General features: G+C 43.3%; 1 protein-coding gene across 1 annotated transcript; it reads left to right on the top strand.

Moving 5' to 3' along the window:
• Positions 1–474: 474 nt before the first annotated feature.
• On the top strand, positions 475–16422 carry SMIM12 (small integral membrane protein 12). Its single transcript, XM_078681123.1, has 2 exons — positions 475–596; positions 14782–16422. The coding sequence occupies exon 2, from the start codon at positions 14787–14789 to the stop codon at positions 15060–15062; it is 276 nt and encodes a 91-aa protein (XP_078537249.1). The 5' UTR covers positions 475–596; positions 14782–14786; the 3' UTR covers positions 15063–16422.
• Positions 16423–17042: the final 620 nt, after the last annotated feature.

The following is a 17042-nucleotide window of genomic DNA, read 5'->3' as shown; positions in this document are numbered from 1 at the left end:
CATTCTGTGCTTGCTGCGTTTGATTCTGTGTTCCGTTTGCCTGCGTTGTTTTGATTCTATGGCCTGCTATTTTTCACCAGAAAGTTCTTTAGTCATTGTAAAATTTGTCATTTATATTAATATTTTTGCTTGTACAGTCTGTGGTTGAAATTGTGTGCCTTATGCCTGCGTCGTTTTGATTCTATGGCAGGCTGTTTTTATTTGTTCCATTCCTGTAACAGTTCTCTCATGTAACGTAACTGGTTCTATTGTACAGTGCTCTGTAACCTCGGGTAAAGTCTGCGCTTTATAAGAATGCATTAAATAAAATAAAATGTGAATTATTAGCTCTGCTTGCTTTAACACTTGACTAGATGAGCTGGTGTCAGTGATCTGACGTATGAGTGTCATTCTCCTTTAGATTCACCAGGTGGCGGTGTAGCAAGTTGAGGCTCAGGCACTCATGCACCGGTTTTCCTCTTGCCGGCTGGTGTCCTTTGCGAGGAGCAATGGAAGCATCCAATGGAAAGTCCTCTTAGTTCACACAAGGTAGTGAGGGCAGCCTAAACCGGAACGAACGACTGGTTCAAGGAGCATATCTGCGCAGAATAGGACGGGTAGGTGGAGGACTCCGGGTGTGTTGTATAGAAGGGGTGCACGGTGTGCACCCTGCCTGGTACGAGCACGAGCTGGCTGTTGGTGGGGGTTACATACTGATGATATACACGGAGTATGACACGATAGCCCCAATTACTCAGTAGAAGAACACATGCAAATCGTGTTTTTTTGCTGGGGGTATCTTGGTAGAAACCGGCCTTAGTTTGTTTGGACTCTGAATTGCATTGAACGAATGCTGTTTTTGAAGGTGAAATGTGGAAAAAAATGGTGGAACATTAAGATTTATGTATGAAAAAGAAGCACATTCTTCTTTTAAAAAAAATATCCCCCGCGCTCTTCCCTGCAATTATCCACATAACCTTTGAAACACCGTTTCCACTTCCCCACTCTTTCTTTATTTGCGTCCCACTCCGAGTTCTTAAGGTTCCCAAGGTTTATGCGTGAGGGACACGTGCAGTTAATATCGAGTTATGGCCCAATTCTGTGGTCTTGATTTTATAATGGGATAAACAGGACTAAGGTCACAGAATAAAAGCAAAACTCCAGGTTGAATGAGCTTCTCACGCACGGACCTGGGAAACTGGTGTCGTTGACATTGGTCAACGTCGATAGCAGCTGGGCCTGCATTTACGACCTGGGTGGCTACGCATCTCCATTTTCTCAATGTCATGTGTTAGTAGCTCAACAATTCCACTATTTTCCTATACATGCTGGGATTTGTAGTTTGAAATACACGAGTTCAGGATCTAACCTGTGCACAAACCTCTCATGTTGGATTTAATTTAATGGTACTCAATCAATAATAAGAATCTAGCCAACATTTAGGGTATTGATGACAACGGACACTGCTTCGTTATGGCAAGGGATGTTTCTATATTCATGTTTAATAAATGATCCAATCACCTTCCAATAAATGCTTCACAATAAATCAGTATCAACTGGTGTCCTAAGATAAAACACTTCAATGTGTTAACTGCCATTTCTGAATTTTGAAGAGACTTTGTCATATTTTGACGTGCGTTGCATGATTTAATGCACAGGCTCTTAGAGCTAAGTGTTGCAATATTGTGAACGTTATCTATTTTCCACATTTTGAGTGATTGTAAAATATTGTGGCGTGGGATCCAGAACGAGTAGACCTACTTTTTCGAGAATTAGCTAATAGTTTTAGATGGCTATCCAGGCAGGTTTGCACATGGTATGTTTAGACCCTGAATTATCACCTTACATAATCCTGCACTCTTGACAGTACCCTCATTGTTCTGCCCGTGTGTCAGTAATTTCTGCTACAGCCAGCAGCTGACATATGCTGCCTCCATCTCCACTCCCACTCAATCAATCCAATCAATCAACAGAATTTGTATAGCGCGCTACTCACCCGTTAGGGTCTCAAGGCGCTGAGGGGGGGGGGTCGCTACTGCTTGAACAGCCAGGTCTTAAGTAGTTTCCTGAAGGAGAGATGGTCCGGGGTCAACCGTAGGTGGGCGGGGAGGGAGTTCCATGTCTTGGCTGCTAGGTAGGAGAAGGATCTTCCTCCGACGGTGGATTTGCGGATTCGTGGGACGGAGGCGAGGGCGAGGCTGGCGGAACGGAGCAGGCGGGTGGGGTGTGTAGAATGTGAGTCGGCTGTTGAGGTACTTCGTGCCCGTGTCGTGGAGAGCCTTGTGTGCGTGGGTGAGGAGTCTGAACGTGATCCTCTTGTTGACGGGGAGCCAGTGCAGGTCTTTCAGGTGGGCAGAGATGTGGCTGTGGCGAGGGATGTCCAGGATGAGTCGTGCTGAGGCGTTCTGAATGCGCTGGAGTCTTTTCTGGAGTTTGGCTGTGGTTCCAGCGTAGACCGTTCCCGTAGTCCAGACGGCTGGTGACGAGGAAGTCTTCTTTTACACTCTGCGTCAACATTACTTCACTGCAACATAACCAAGCATTGCAAATGCAGTCGCTCCACATTTGTTTGAGTTCGAGCTATTGGCATTGTATACAGCAATGTCTTTTACCTATGTGTTATGGAGTGTATGTATGTGGTGTGTCATGGAATTATGTGGGTTGTATTTGATTAGTTAATTGTGTGGAGTGGATTTGTGGAGTGGAATTATGTGACGTGTGCTGTGGAATTATTTGGCTAGTAATTATATGGTATTGAATGGAATTATGTGGAATGGGATTATGTTATGGAGTTATTTTGTGGAGTTATATGTAGTGGAGTTTAATCATGTGGTGTGCTGTTGAATTTTGTGTCACAATGTGGAATTGTGTGGTGAGGATTGGATTATGTGGTGGGTTGTGTAATTATGTTGAGTTGTATTATGTGGCTTGGTGTCGAATTATGTGGTTTGGATCGGAAATGTGTGCAGTTGAACTGTGTGGTGTGGAACTGTGTGGATAGCTTTGCCTTTTTGGTGACAAAAAAAGATCAAATAGGTAGCAACTAAGCTCCAGATCTGTGTGTTTGGGTGTTTAAAAAAAAACCAAGCATTTGCAATACAATTGGTCTCGCCTTTGGGACTTTATAACTGTTTGACCATGCTACATATTATCCTGGGTCATTTGCTGCTAGTGATTGAATAGCTATAAAATTACTACTTACTGGGTCATGTAGTGTTGGTCAGGAATACATGCTTGCCTCTGCCGCCGGCAGGGGTGGCGAAATGGTTGACATACCTGAAAGTTGTAAGGGATCTACGGGGGCCAAAGGCACGTGTTAGAACCAAAATCTGTGGTTAAGTATGGTAACTAAGGCCTGCAGACAGATTCACTAGAAGCTGTGGCTTTAAGGGATCAAGGTCACAGCTGCCAATGGAGACAGGAATGTAGACCAAAGTACTAGCTTACCAGCCACTAAGGTGATCCTGCACAGCCAATCTGCCAGGAAAAGAGAGAGAAAAAAACATGTCTATTTTTCATTAAAAGTTATACCTCCGTATGTAGGGCTTCCATAAAGTCATACCAGGAGATGCTGCAAAATGTAGGGCTGTTTTACCAGTTAGAGCATATTAGCCCACATCCATCAAAGTGAATACTGCAGAATAGAGGTCGAACGTAACTACCTTGAAAGGAGAAGCAACAAAACATAAGGAAATCCTATCTGCAGTCCGCATCAGAGCTGTATACCTGTGACCAGAGGCAATGGGGAGAAAACAGGCCTATCCTATCTGCCTTTAATAATAACAGAAAAACATCACAGTAGTTTCCTGCAATGCAAAGATTATACTGAAGAAAATATATTACACATCTAATGATAAATAAAAGAAGAAATATTATAGGATGTTGCGACTTGCCATTAGAGAAAATGTTAGACTGCAGATTACCCTGTAGTCTAGTTTATAGTACAAGGATGGGCCAAAGTTTAATCATGATTTCAATAAGTCCGTTATTTAATGGGCAAAGCAAGCTACTGGTCACACGTTTTCAACTTAATAAATGACGTCAGCCTGCCATCCTTCTGAGGTAGATTGAATGATGGTCACTAATTGAGTAAAGGCCCCATTTTTTATTAATACTGCCTTGACGTCGCTTTCTGCAGTAACATGAAATATATAAAAAAAATCTTTTGCGTATTATGTTTGCCATGTGTTGTTGGGCACTTTCCCCCTATTTTCAACAGATGGCTTCTCCCGACAGTATCCATTTCTTGTCCCGTGGGGCGGACTTGTCGGAGTCATTGTATTTTAGGGGGGAGACCCCATTTATTAGTGGAAGCCCCTGCTGGTCCCGGGGTCACTGTGCCTGGTACCAGACGGGCAGGAATGTTCTGTGATTGTTGCCTGTCTGATTATGAGGCGGGAGTACCCAGATTCCTTGTCCTTTTCCTCGGTAGGGGTCCAAGTCTCTGGGGTTGTATTCCTGCACGTCTTCGGCCGGAGGAGGGACAAGTAGGCGCGCACGGCTTCGACCCCACACCCTGTCTGCTGAGGTCTCCTGAGAGCATTCCCAAGTCCTACAACTTCGGTCATCACTCGCGCATCTGTATTTCAGGAGAGCCACCATTATGCCTCTGCGACCCTCGTCCTCGGAACCTCGTGCACACACTCACGGCCTCACTGCTAGGGGTTGAGAACAGAGCTTTGCTCTTGGGACGACTAGGTATTGTAACATTTACATAGAGCTTACTTCACCTGTGTGGGCGCTGAGCATGCATAGGCAGCATGCTGCACAGCGTGGGGTGTGTGGTTGCTAAGGTCTTGTCCTTGTTACGATCCTATGTGGGAAGTGTTTCCATGCTGCGCATGATGATGATGATGTCGACCCCTGAGGTGGTGTTATCGTGTTGTGGGACACAGGCGCACATGCAGTTTATGGGTTTCAGTAAGCTTCAGCTTTGAACAGCTCTTCAGGAGGGCCGTAGCGGGCACTGAGCATTTTCCCAGTGGGCTGGAAGGGTGAGGGCTGGTTTTGGACCGGTGGGGGCTGTTTTTGTTACTGGGGGCCGGTTTTGCAGCAGTTCTGCCATATCGCCCCCCTGTAATGAAAGTACAGAGGCAGTGTTTCTCACCAGCCCCCCCTCCCCGGGGCCGGTCTGATGTAATTGCCACAGCTTGTTTGCTTTCTCAGTCCAGAACACCGGCCATGCTCTGCAGCCCCTTTGTTTTTATTTAGGACCACATTCACTCCACTTGGTTATCGATTCTGAGATTTCTACTTGAAAGTTTGTATTTAGTTTAAAGTCGAGCAGGCATGCTCTGCAGAAGAGGTGGTGGGATGGAAGCGTACATAAGTGTAGCCATCAATATTGCAGTATGTGCAATAGCACTGGGGCTCAGAGCAGCAAGATACCCAATTTATTGGTGGCTATTTACTACTCAATGAGAAGATGGGGATGGGGGCGGGGGGGAGTTCTTGTGTGCGTTAGGACCTACTGGTCCCTTGCTGTGTCACAGATTAGCTGTACGGTTGGATGGTGAGCAAGTGTTCCGGGGCTCTTGTGCAAGGCGCGGGATGGCTGCCTGGAACCTCAGCAGGCCGTTCATCACTGCCTCCCTCGGACTGGGTGGGGGGCACCTCCACACACTAATGGATTTCAACTGCGCTAACTCTCCGAGCTGGAGTAATCCTGCCAGTCTGTGCCATGTCAAGGGCCCTGTCGGGAAACCGAACATTTCACCAGTGAAAGGAGGTTTTAAAGTGATGGGAGTGGGGTTAAGAACAGGGCTTCCGAAAAGGTCATTGTGGGCCTGTGGTGTGGTGACGGAGATGGGGGCTGCTAGGAAAGTGAAATTGCGCATGGTGCACCGATTGTAAGCAAAGCACGTCATTGTGCTTGTGGTAGGAGAAACTCCATAAAGAAAATAGTGCTCACAAGACTAAATAACATGTACCGTGTAACGACCAAAGAAAAGGGGCCAGTCGCCATAGGAGGTTACAAATGAAGACAAGGTGGTACTAAGGAGTTTATTTAGGAATCAGAAGCCAGCATTGCCGATTGACAATGACACAAGCCATGGACAAATATGGGCGGAGAGTGGGCGGGCCTTCTATTCTATACTCCACTACAACAAGTTTTGCAGAGCAGCGCATGCACGCTGACTCTAGGCTTGGCCTAATGAAAGGGAAGTTAGTTATTGGCTTTGTAAATGCCTCTTACCTATGTGTTATGGATTGGAGTGAATGTATGTGGTGTGGCAGAGTCTCGGAACCAAACTTCCAGTAGAATTGGGACATTCTGGGCACCACTGCACTCTTCTGGACCACTGGATTTACAGCACCATGACACTGGGATCTAGAGTCCAAATGTCCTGCTGCATTGTTCTAGAAGGATTGACTTACTAGGCCAATCAATATACAGCACTTGTTTCGTGAATTCAAATATTCACCATCACACTGAACAGTTGTGGAAGTGTTGACTTACTGAGCCAATATACAGCACTGGGTTTTAGAACTCAAATAGTCTGCATTACACTGCACGTTCTGGAAGGGTTTACTGACTGGACCGGTATACACCACTGGAATCTGCATTATACTGCACAGCTCTAGAATGGATGACTTACTGTGCCCCTACCAGCACTGGGTTCTAGAGCCCAAATATTTAGCATTACACTACACAATTTGAGAAAAGTTGCCATACTACATAAGGACACGTCATAGTATTGGAGAGCTTGAACCTGTTGTGCTACAGTGCAAGTTTCTAGACCAAGCCAACATACTACCCACAGTAAATGTGTTGATTTGGAAAGCTACACTGCCCTGTTACCTTGATGAGCTATCAGCATTCTTTGCAACCTGTAGGAAGCTCAAAAGGAATGCAATCCACACAAAGGAAGTTGAAATGTCAGACGAGGTTTATTTGTACATCTATTATCCATGCAGTCCAGTCAGTTAATGCCCCACCTTCCTCACAGCAATACTCAACCTCATTCCACACAATGTTAAATCATAACATTCTCCCCCCAGTGTTCTCATAGAGCACGAGCTAGTCACGAGCTGTGAAACAACCACCACGCTCGTGACAGCTCGCATCCATAAGCAGTTCCCAACACACCTTCCCCCCTTTAAACAACAATAATAAAAAAAAAAAACAGAATAATAATAATATCAGAAACTTAACTCATTACAAAATATCTATACCTAGCAGGAATACGGTGAGATTGTGCAATTCTGGTGTTGCCAGAATTTCTCTCAGCATACATACATGTCCCTTGTTCACTTTGTTGCCCCACATCTAAAAACACATTGCTGTCACAATCATCTTAAAGCGGACTAACCCCGGTAAACACAGAAATCCTGTTTAAGTTCCAAACGGAACCACCATCAACCCTGACAGCATTCCTAAAAACCTCAACCACTTTCCTAGGACTTGACCACACAGGAAAACCTTTACTCGCACCTTCCTCTTCTTAATACGAACCAAATCACCCACCTTTAATAAATGACTAGATGCAGAGCCAATTTTCTTTTCCATAGAGCATTTCATCCTATTCTTGTAAAATTCAACTCTGCGTTGAACCGCCTCAAAATCCACCTTCAAAAAATTATCGAAACCACTCACATTTTTCTTTAACCACCAAGGTGCCAACTTAGTACTAGGTTTACGTCCTCTTAAAAGCTCAAAAGGACTAACCAAAGTTACGGAGTTAGGTGAAGTCCAGTAAGCCAAAAGCATAGATTGTAACGCATTTTCCCAATTCAAATTCCCCTTAATGGAAAGTTGAATGGCCTCTTTGATCACACGGTTGAACCGTTCAACCTGGCATTTGGCCTCAGGGTGGAAAACAGCAATTCTTCTATGAACAACACCACATTTAACCATAAATTCTTTCATTTCTTTGCTAACAAACTGGGAGCCATTATCTGTTACAACTTCTTGGGGAATCCCTTCCCTGCAAAAAACTTCATCCAAAAACTCTATAACACGGTGAGCAGTAACATCCTTAACCATTTTGACCTCCGGCCATTTAGAATAGTAATCAATCAAAACAATACCGAACGCTTCCTGTTTGGGCAGACAACTAAAAGGACCAATGATGTCTAAACCAAGTTTACGCCAAGGACCAAGAGGCAATTCAACAGGATGAGGTTCAGTACGCAGCGCTACAGCTGTTTTGTCACTATTCGAGCAATGAACACATGAACGCACAAAATGATCCACACAGGAATCAATGCCTGGCCACCAAAAGGATTCTTTTAAACGCCTTCTTGTGAAGGAAATTCCCAGATGCCCTTCATGAGCAATTTCAAGAATAACATTCCTGAGCGAAAAAGGTGGGACAATTTTGTCACCTCTTAAAACCAAACCATTCTCAACAGCAAGTTCTTCCTGAACTTTAAAGAAACCCATCATATCCCCAGATAATCTCCTCTGATCGGGCCAACCTTGTACCAGATATTTCTTGACATTACACAACTCTAAGTCTTTGTCAATCTCTGCTAACCAAACATCTTCCTGCAAACATGACCGTTCACGACCCACAAAATAAACATCACGCAAGGTGAAAGCAACCTCACACTCATCCTCTGTCACCTCATCGTTAATGTCAATAGGGGAAATTAGACGTGACATGCAGTCTGCATGTACGTTCGCCTTACCTTGAACATACTCTATCTGACACTGAAAAGATTGTAATCTGGAAGCTAACCTTGCGAGACGCGCCGTCATGGTCCTACCACCCCCAGGAGCCATGAGAAACACCAAGGGTTTATGGTCAGTTTTTAAGGTAAATTTCGTGCCCCACAAAAAGGTTCTAAAATGTTCAGCTCCCCAAACACAAGCCAATAATTCCCTTTCTATTATGGAATAATTTTTTTCAGCTTCTCTCAATGCTCTTGAAGCATATGCAACTACCCATTCCTTCTCATTGTCTCTTTGCAAAAGCACACCACCTAATCCAGAGCTACTAGCATCCACCATGACAATGCATTTCACACCACATACAAAAGGTTTAAGACACGGCGCATTCACAATAAACATCTTCAATTTCTTAAAAGCTTGAGTCATGTCATCATTCCAAATAAACTTTGCATTTCTTTTCAACAAACACCTAAACGGATCAACCTTTGAAGAAAAATTAGGTATGAATTTCGCACAAAACTCAATTGGACCTAAAAAAGCCACTAATTGTTCCTTGGAGGAAGGTACAGGAGCATTTACAATACTTTCAACATGGTTCCTTTTCGGTTTAATCCCCATCCCACTAATAGTGTGCCCTAGATACTCAACCTCTTTTTGTCTAAACTTGCATTTGTCAAGACGGACAGTAAATCCCTTCTTTGACAAAGCAGCGATGACACACTTAATATTGTTGTCATGCTCCTCATTATTATTACCGTACACCAGAATTTCATCCTGAAACGCCACAGCACCTTTTAACCCTTCCAAAGTGTCTCTCATGAGCCTCTGAAACACTGAAGCCGCGCTCGCCAATCCAAATGGCATCCGGCAAAACCTGTAAAGACCCTCAGGAGTAATGAACGCGGTGATATTTTTAGACTCCTCCGAAAGGACCACCTGATGATATGCGCTGGCCAAATCAACTCATGAAAAAACCTGTGCACCCGCTAGGGTGGACACCATTTCGTGAAGATTGGGCAAGGGATGAGAATCCACCCAAATGGCATTATTTACGCTACGAAGGGCCACACACAGCCTAAGCTCACCAGAAGACTTAATGGAAATCACAATGGGAGAAACCCAAGGAGACGATTTAATCGGTTTTATAATATTCTTTTGGCATAAGTCTTTAAGCATATCTTTTAATTTGCTCCTGTAAGATAATGGAACATTTTTTACTCTATGTCGAACAGGGACAGCATTATCATGTAACTTGATGACATGTTCAAAACCACGATATTGTCCCAAAGTACCACTGAAGACACTTGGAAATTACTTTCTCAAACCATCCATCAATAGGAGAGTATCACCATGAGCAGCAGACATGGTTCCACGGCAAAAACTTGAGGATTGGCTCGAGAATCAATTTTCATTTCTAATTGATGTTGGTGCGGCCACCCAAGGAGTGACAGCCCTGATCTTTCTACATAGACTTTTGCAAAAGTGCTACAGCCAGAAAATAGTAAATTGGCATTGAAAAAAACAAGTATATCAATTTTATGTCCAGTGTAACCGCCAGGAGATATGTCAGGTAAAGACAAGGTTTTACTGGGCCACTTCTCATGAAAGACATTCCACGAAATGATGATATACCACGCACAGGAGTCTACGAAAAATTCCAAATCAAAATCATCAACAGTTATCACACAAGATGGAAATTTAGTACAATCCCCATCATCACACACATTGATAACAGTATTAACTTGGAACTCATTCTCATCATCTAAGATATACCCCTCGCAACAATCATGTATACAGTTTACTTTCCTTGGTAATGACCTACAAAATCTTGTAAAATGGCCTTTCTTGTTGCACTTGGAACATGTTTTCCCTAAAGCTGGACAGTTTTTACAATCAGCTAAATGGCCATCGCTTCCACATCGAAAACAAAGTAATTTTGAATTCTTCTTTTCACATTTTTGACTCTTGAACTTACTGTCCACTCTAGATGAAAAGTCATTCCTTAATGGATAACTTTTCTTTGACCTATCATAGTCTTTAGATACACTGAAAACATCCCCTTTATCATTTCCTCTGATCTCTTTCACAAATTTCTCTGAATGTTCTATGGACTTTGCAATATCAATGGCGTTCAATGACATATCCGATGTAGTCCAAAGCAGTTCTTGCACTTTCTTGTTATTTGTTCTCATCAAAATTTGATCCCTTAAAACTTGTTCATAAGCAATGTGCTCAAAATCGCAAGTAACAGCTAATGACCTTAAAGCTGAGACAAAATCTTCAACAGGTTTATCTTCACGTTGTTTCCGTGAATAAAAAATAAACCTCTCCATAACGATATTCTTCTTTTTACCGTATGGCAGACTTAATTGCGAAGAAGCATATTCATATACATTTAAATTACCTGGATTGACAAGAGCTGGTAAAATTTTAAATTCTTTTAAAGCAATCCCACCTAAACAATGTTTTAAAAGCGATAATTTCCTTTCTGGTTCAAATTCCCCTTCCTCCAACACTTCCACATAAGCCCAAAAAACTGGTTCCCAAATCTCCAAAGCCATAGGAGGCTCACCTGGAGATGAGAGAAAAGATGGTGGAGGAACAATGCTCGACATTTTGAATTCAATAAAGAATGAGCATCAAAAAGAAGGGGGAAAAAAAATAATAAAAAAAAATAAAACCAGAAAGAACAGGTATTTCAAAACAGTTTAACAATGAAACATACAATTCACGATTGCCACAAAATCCATAATATAAGTCACGCGGTGTGCGTGTCACCGATGTGCACTTGTAGATTAAAATTTCCACATAAAATCTTAACGCGATGCTCCGATGCTTGGTATTGCCGTTGCTAAGCAATACAACAAGAAACAATGAATCCAAGATGGCGGCCACAACGTGAATTGCGGGTGACGACACTCGCGTAATGACCTCAGACGTGCAAGTTCTTGCCGAGACTCCAGCGTGTAAGTGTTCCAGATGAAGAGTTCCGAATGCGCGACAATAATGCCGGTAAGCTGCTGTTGAATAAAATGCAAAGCTTAAATGATGCACGCAACGAACTTCACAGCTGTTAAAAGCGAACACTTAACACTTTTCCACCCAATTTCTTCTTTAACTAAGTGCACCGCTGCTCGAAACAACAGCCGATTACAATCCAACTGCTAAATCCATAGGCATCCATGAAAATTCAGTTAAAAGTTTCCAGTAAGGTTCCGGTTCCCTTTCTTGTATTTATTTCTTCAAACAAAAATAAAAAAACAATCCTTGTAAGAATGAAGGATAAATGAGGCACTCCTTCTTACGTATGAAACAAGATATCCTTGCTTGCGAACCAGGAAACCTCCCTTATACAAGAAAAATAGAAAAATAAACTTCCTTCTTCAAGAAATAATTAGCGGTAAACGAATCCCGCCCGTCGCCAGTGTAGGAAGCTCAAAAGGAATGCAATCCACACGAAGGAAGTTGAAATGTCAGACGAGGTTTATTTGTACATCTATTATCCATGAAGTCCAGTCAGTTAATGCCCCACCTTCCTCACAGCAATACTCAACCTCATTCCACACAATGTTAAATCATAACATTCTCCCCCAGTGTTCTCATAGAGCACGAGCTGTGAAACAACCACCACGCTCGTGACAGCTCGCATCCATAAGCAGTTCCCAACACAACCTCACTTGGCAAAAGCAATAAAAATGTAAGAGAAAGAAACCCAAGCAGGTCAGGGAGAAATTTACAAAGGAGACAGTTGAATAAACATGTAAACTATTTCAAATAGTAAACACGGTCTGGTGGGTTAGTGGACTAATGCATCCACTGCAGGAGCCTGTGTTTGACCTCATGGTCACAGTTTCAAATCCCAGCGGGTCCACTCAGCCTTTCATCCATCTGAGGTCGATAAAATGAGTACCATTGAGGTGTGAAACAACGAACATCTGTTCTTCAGCGCCAAGAGACCTCGTTGGGGTGCACGTGTGCTTTACAAATACACTTGTAATGTTATGTAAGGTTATTAGAAGTTATGTTGTTTAAAGCGGTCCTTCAAGTAAGGACTTTAGTAGGTACAAAGTTGTTAAGGAGTCTGTTGTGTCAATGGAAAAATAAACACACTCTGTGTTTCAAGTAAACTAGTTCAAATAGTAAACATGCTCAGTCCATACGGGAGGTGGGAGGAGAGACCATCACATGCTGTACAGTGTGATGGCCAAGCAAAATATTCTCTTACTGAAATCTCCAGGAAGGGAACTAAGCACACGAAGGAGGGACATTGACAGAAATGCACCAATAACAAGCCAAGGATTTCTGAATGCCACAGATGGCAATCGATGGGTGTGCCAGAACCCATAGAAGAGGATACAACAGGTCTTGCATACAGCTCAAGCACTGTTGAGTTTTGATTTAAAAAGGAGATGTGTTTTAATCTTATGAAGGGTGGGAGAGAACATTCTCTATGTTCCATCTCCAAGTCATAGTAGAATCCTGTCTTGAGGGTTCTGGAGCACTAGCTGGGCTTGGGACACCACATAGTTGAACTGTTATTTACCAATAAACCTATCTACTATCAGGTCGATGTCCTGGACTACACTTCACCAAGCCAGACTGACACTTTAACAAGTCTCTTTGTTAATTTGTCTGCACGCACACATCTAATTATGAAATGCTGTCTGTCTCTTTTCACCTCTCTCTCACTTCTATGTTCTTTTTCTCTTTATAACACCTCTCTGGCCTTCCTACTTTCTGTCATCTCTCAACATTTCTCTGTGCCATCTTCTGATTCCCTTTCTGTCTTTCCTATGTGGCATCCACTTAACAACACTTAACTTTCATACAGTCTTCCATCTCGGGATGTGTCACTACCCTTTCTCTTTTTATCACTCCGCCTCCTTCCCTCTCCTCTTCTCCCCATGCCTAGTTGATTTGCATCACTCATTTGGCCTTTCTGTCTCTCTCTCTTACTGTCATGTCTCCTCATCCCTCAGTAGTTTCGGTCTCCAGTCCCCACTCTCTTCCTTCCCTCAAAACAATCCCAACAGCAATACCCCTCTGCCCTTGGGGGATGTCTCACTCCATTCTTTTGTCTTTTTCATTTCCCTCACACTTCAACTTGTCTGTTTTCTCCCCTTCCTGTCTCTTTTATATACTTCCCTTGGTTCATGGTTGTCTTTTCCTACTGTCTGCTCTGCAGTGCATCAGTGAGTCTCCCTGTGGTGCACAAAGGGAACATGCTAGTCCTAGCCACCTAAATGAGGGGGAGATGCCAGTACAAACTTCCATTGATCACTACTTAGCCCTATACCCCTCCTCCCCCCCCGCTCAGATGTTGACCAGATGATGCACAGGTTTCCTTTTAAGTTGAGGTTTTGTTCATGCTGCCAACTTTTGGGGGGCTTTCCTGTTCCCTCTCCATGATACCCAGTCCCCGCCTGCCGTGTCGGTTGTAAGGTCATGTCCCAGTTCCGACCGTGTAAATTAAAGGTCTTGTTAGTGCCAGCAAACAGAAAACAAACAGGAAAGAGTCCATCGATCAGAGTCCGGATCATCAGTCTCACTCAGAAAATGTAATTGAATGACAAAGCTGCAGCGTTTCTCCCAAGCTATGGAGTGATTGTTTACCATATGGGCTTCATTGTGCTGAGTCGCGTGCTATTTTGCCATTTAGGATAACCATATGCCCATTCCTGTACTTGTGCCTTGTAATGCACACTTCGGGTGCTTGTATTAGTACACTGCCATATTTGTGGCTCAGGCTGTTTTAATCTGGGCTATTTTGGTAGTCTCCTGCCACATTCTTTGTTGTTTGTCGTTGTGTCTAGTATACCCAGAATCTGCTGTGGTTGGTAATAGAGTGCCATTCAAGCCACAACACAGGGTTTTTCTCTGTCTGAAGTTTGTGGATGTACTGCGGAGGGGGGTAGTAGCAGGTATTGTTTGTTAGCAGCATTGACTGCATGAGTCCTGCATACAGTTTTCTTAACGTGTTGAGTTACAATAGCTGTTGTGTTCTCCTGTTCCTTAATTTTGTATATTGTACATTCCCGGTCTAGATGGGTGTTTCTGTATTTCCCCTTTATCACTATATGTCATTGTGTTCTACATGATTGGCCTTAACACACACCTCTAATGTCCATATTGTGCATTCACATCCTGAAAGCCTCAGTGACTGAATGTAGTTTGTTTTCTTACAGAAGCCATGTTGCCTGTGGTGTGGGCCGTGGTCCGGACCTACGCCCCATACGTGACGTTCCCTGTGGCGTTTGTAGTTGGAGCTGTTGGCTACCACCTAGAGTGGTTCATCCGAAAGGACATGCCGCTGCCCACAGAAGAGAAGAGCATCCTGGAGCAGCGGGAGGACCGCAAGCTGCAGGAGTCTTCCGGCCAGGACCTCACTCAGGTGCTCAGCCTGAAAGAGAAGTTGGAATTCACACCCAAGGCCGTATTGAATCGCAACCGCCCAGAGAAAAGCTGAAACCATGATGCCTTAAGGGAGAACCAGGAAGCTCTGGGGGTTATGGCCGTTTTGGGATTTACTCCAATCCTTTGGCGCGTGAATGCCTTTTAGAATGTCCCAGAATCCTTGTGGGAGTTTAGGCCATTTCGGAAACTTTCAGAAACTTTGGGAAACTTTGAGGGGCTGGAATGCGGAAGTTTCCAGACTCCTCTGGCAAATGAGTGCCACTTTGGAATATCGTGAAATTGTTTTGGGAGTGGGTCCACTTCAGAAAGTCTCAGAATCCTTTGGCCAGTGGGGCCCATATGCTATGAACGATGCCGGCAGCTGTCTGAAAGTTTGACAGCACAAGATGGTACACAAGCTTTCACGAACTTGGGTTATCATACCTCCGTTTTTTTTCTTTTTACTTCCACCATACATTATTTTTCTCCTTCTCTCACATGATCTCACACTTGCTGCTGTTCTAAATTGATTTGTGTACCAGTCTGGGCAGGTGTTGTAAGGAATACCCAGACCCTTTGCTGTGGTTTGCCAAAGAAATGTGTTGTATTTTTATGTATTCATCATCCCAACTGCTGATAGCAAAGGGGCAAAAGGCATGTGTACTCTGTTAATGCCCTTTAAATTATTGTGATTTTCGTCCTACTTACATGTAGACATCTAGTGACATTTGCCCCTTGTAAGGGGGAATAATAAAAAACTGTAATCAAATTAATTTATGTGGCCTTTATGCTTGCAAAAAGGATGACTATGACACGGAAAGCTTCAGAAGCCCTCTCCGCAGAAATATTGCTCATGGATGTAAAGAAATGGGCAAAAGCTGAACATTACACGCTGTTCAAAATACAGAAAGTGCTGGACACACCGCCTGAGAGACTCTCCTGCAAGTAGAAACTGATGAATGCCTGCTTCAAACGTCAGTACATTTGAGAATGCTGATGAACTATTCTGGAGAGGACAATACAATAGTTACTGGAAAAACATAATGCACCACAGATTGGAACCCAGCCTGACAACCACATATCGGAGATAGTCAGGGTAGGCCATACAGACATAGAATCGATGATTAACCACAGATAAATAAAGTACGAATGGCCTAGGCGACAGAAAGGAATGATCTCACACCGAACCATATGAATGCACCTCGCTTCAGACACCAAGTATGGCACAGCATACCTACTTGATAAAGTGACGACATGAAAATGTAATACCAGTAAAATGTCACTAGTTATAATAGTTATAGAATAAGGTTCGCTGGATGTTCTACGTTATTTCAGTTTCTCTATAGCTCACAAAATTGATTGCAAATTACAACCTTAGGACAGCATGTATGCTATAATGCCAATCCCAATAAAGAGGCATTTGAAGAAAAAAAGGTCTACCAATGAATAGGAGGCGTCTCAAGTGATCTTTAAGCTATGAGATTTTTATGCGGCATAATTCAAAGTCTTCTACTTAATGTATTAGACCTACTAGTGGCTTAAGAACTAATGTCTCCGAGACGTATTTGATAAGTATGAGTCTGTTCTTTCGTTATTCTAGCTCCTCAATTCTTATGCAAATCCCCAGGTTCACACTATCCCATTGAGTGGCCAGGCTTACTGCACCCAGTCTGCATATGCACTACACTTTTAGAAGAGCAAATGAATGTGAGCGCTTTGCAAAGAATTGATAATTGCTTAATTAATATGAGTAGCCGCACTACTTATTCCTCTCTGATACAAGCGATACTTGACTGCGGAAAAATCTGCAAAATGGAGCTGGCTGTGAAGAGAGCGTCTCAAACGTGAGCCTACTCTGTACTCCTGATACTTGGTTCCGATCTCTCCTAAAGTATACATGCTTACACATTTTTACATTTTTGGATCTTTAGCCCCGACTAGAGCAATGACATCACACCCAGGAGTGCTCCTGAAGTTGGCACTTGATGTCATTTTTGCATGATTTATCCCAATTCAACGATTGTTTGGTAGACTGCCCGGTGCAAATCATGTA

This window comes from Lissotriton helveticus, chromosome 3_1 (assembly GCF_964261635.1).
Source record: "Lissotriton helveticus chromosome 3_1, aLisHel1.1, whole genome shotgun sequence".
In the NCBI taxonomy this organism is placed as follows: Eukaryota; Metazoa; Chordata; class Amphibia; order Caudata; family Salamandridae; genus Lissotriton; species Lissotriton helveticus.
This window is presented reverse-complemented; position numbering and strand designations above follow the sequence as displayed.

Bases quoted from the DNA above. Each gene is read 5' to 3' on its own strand.
- SMIM12 (XM_078681123.1), top strand. From the start codon at position 14,787: ATGTTGCCTGTGGTGTGGGCCGTGGTCCGGACCTACGCCCCATACGTG.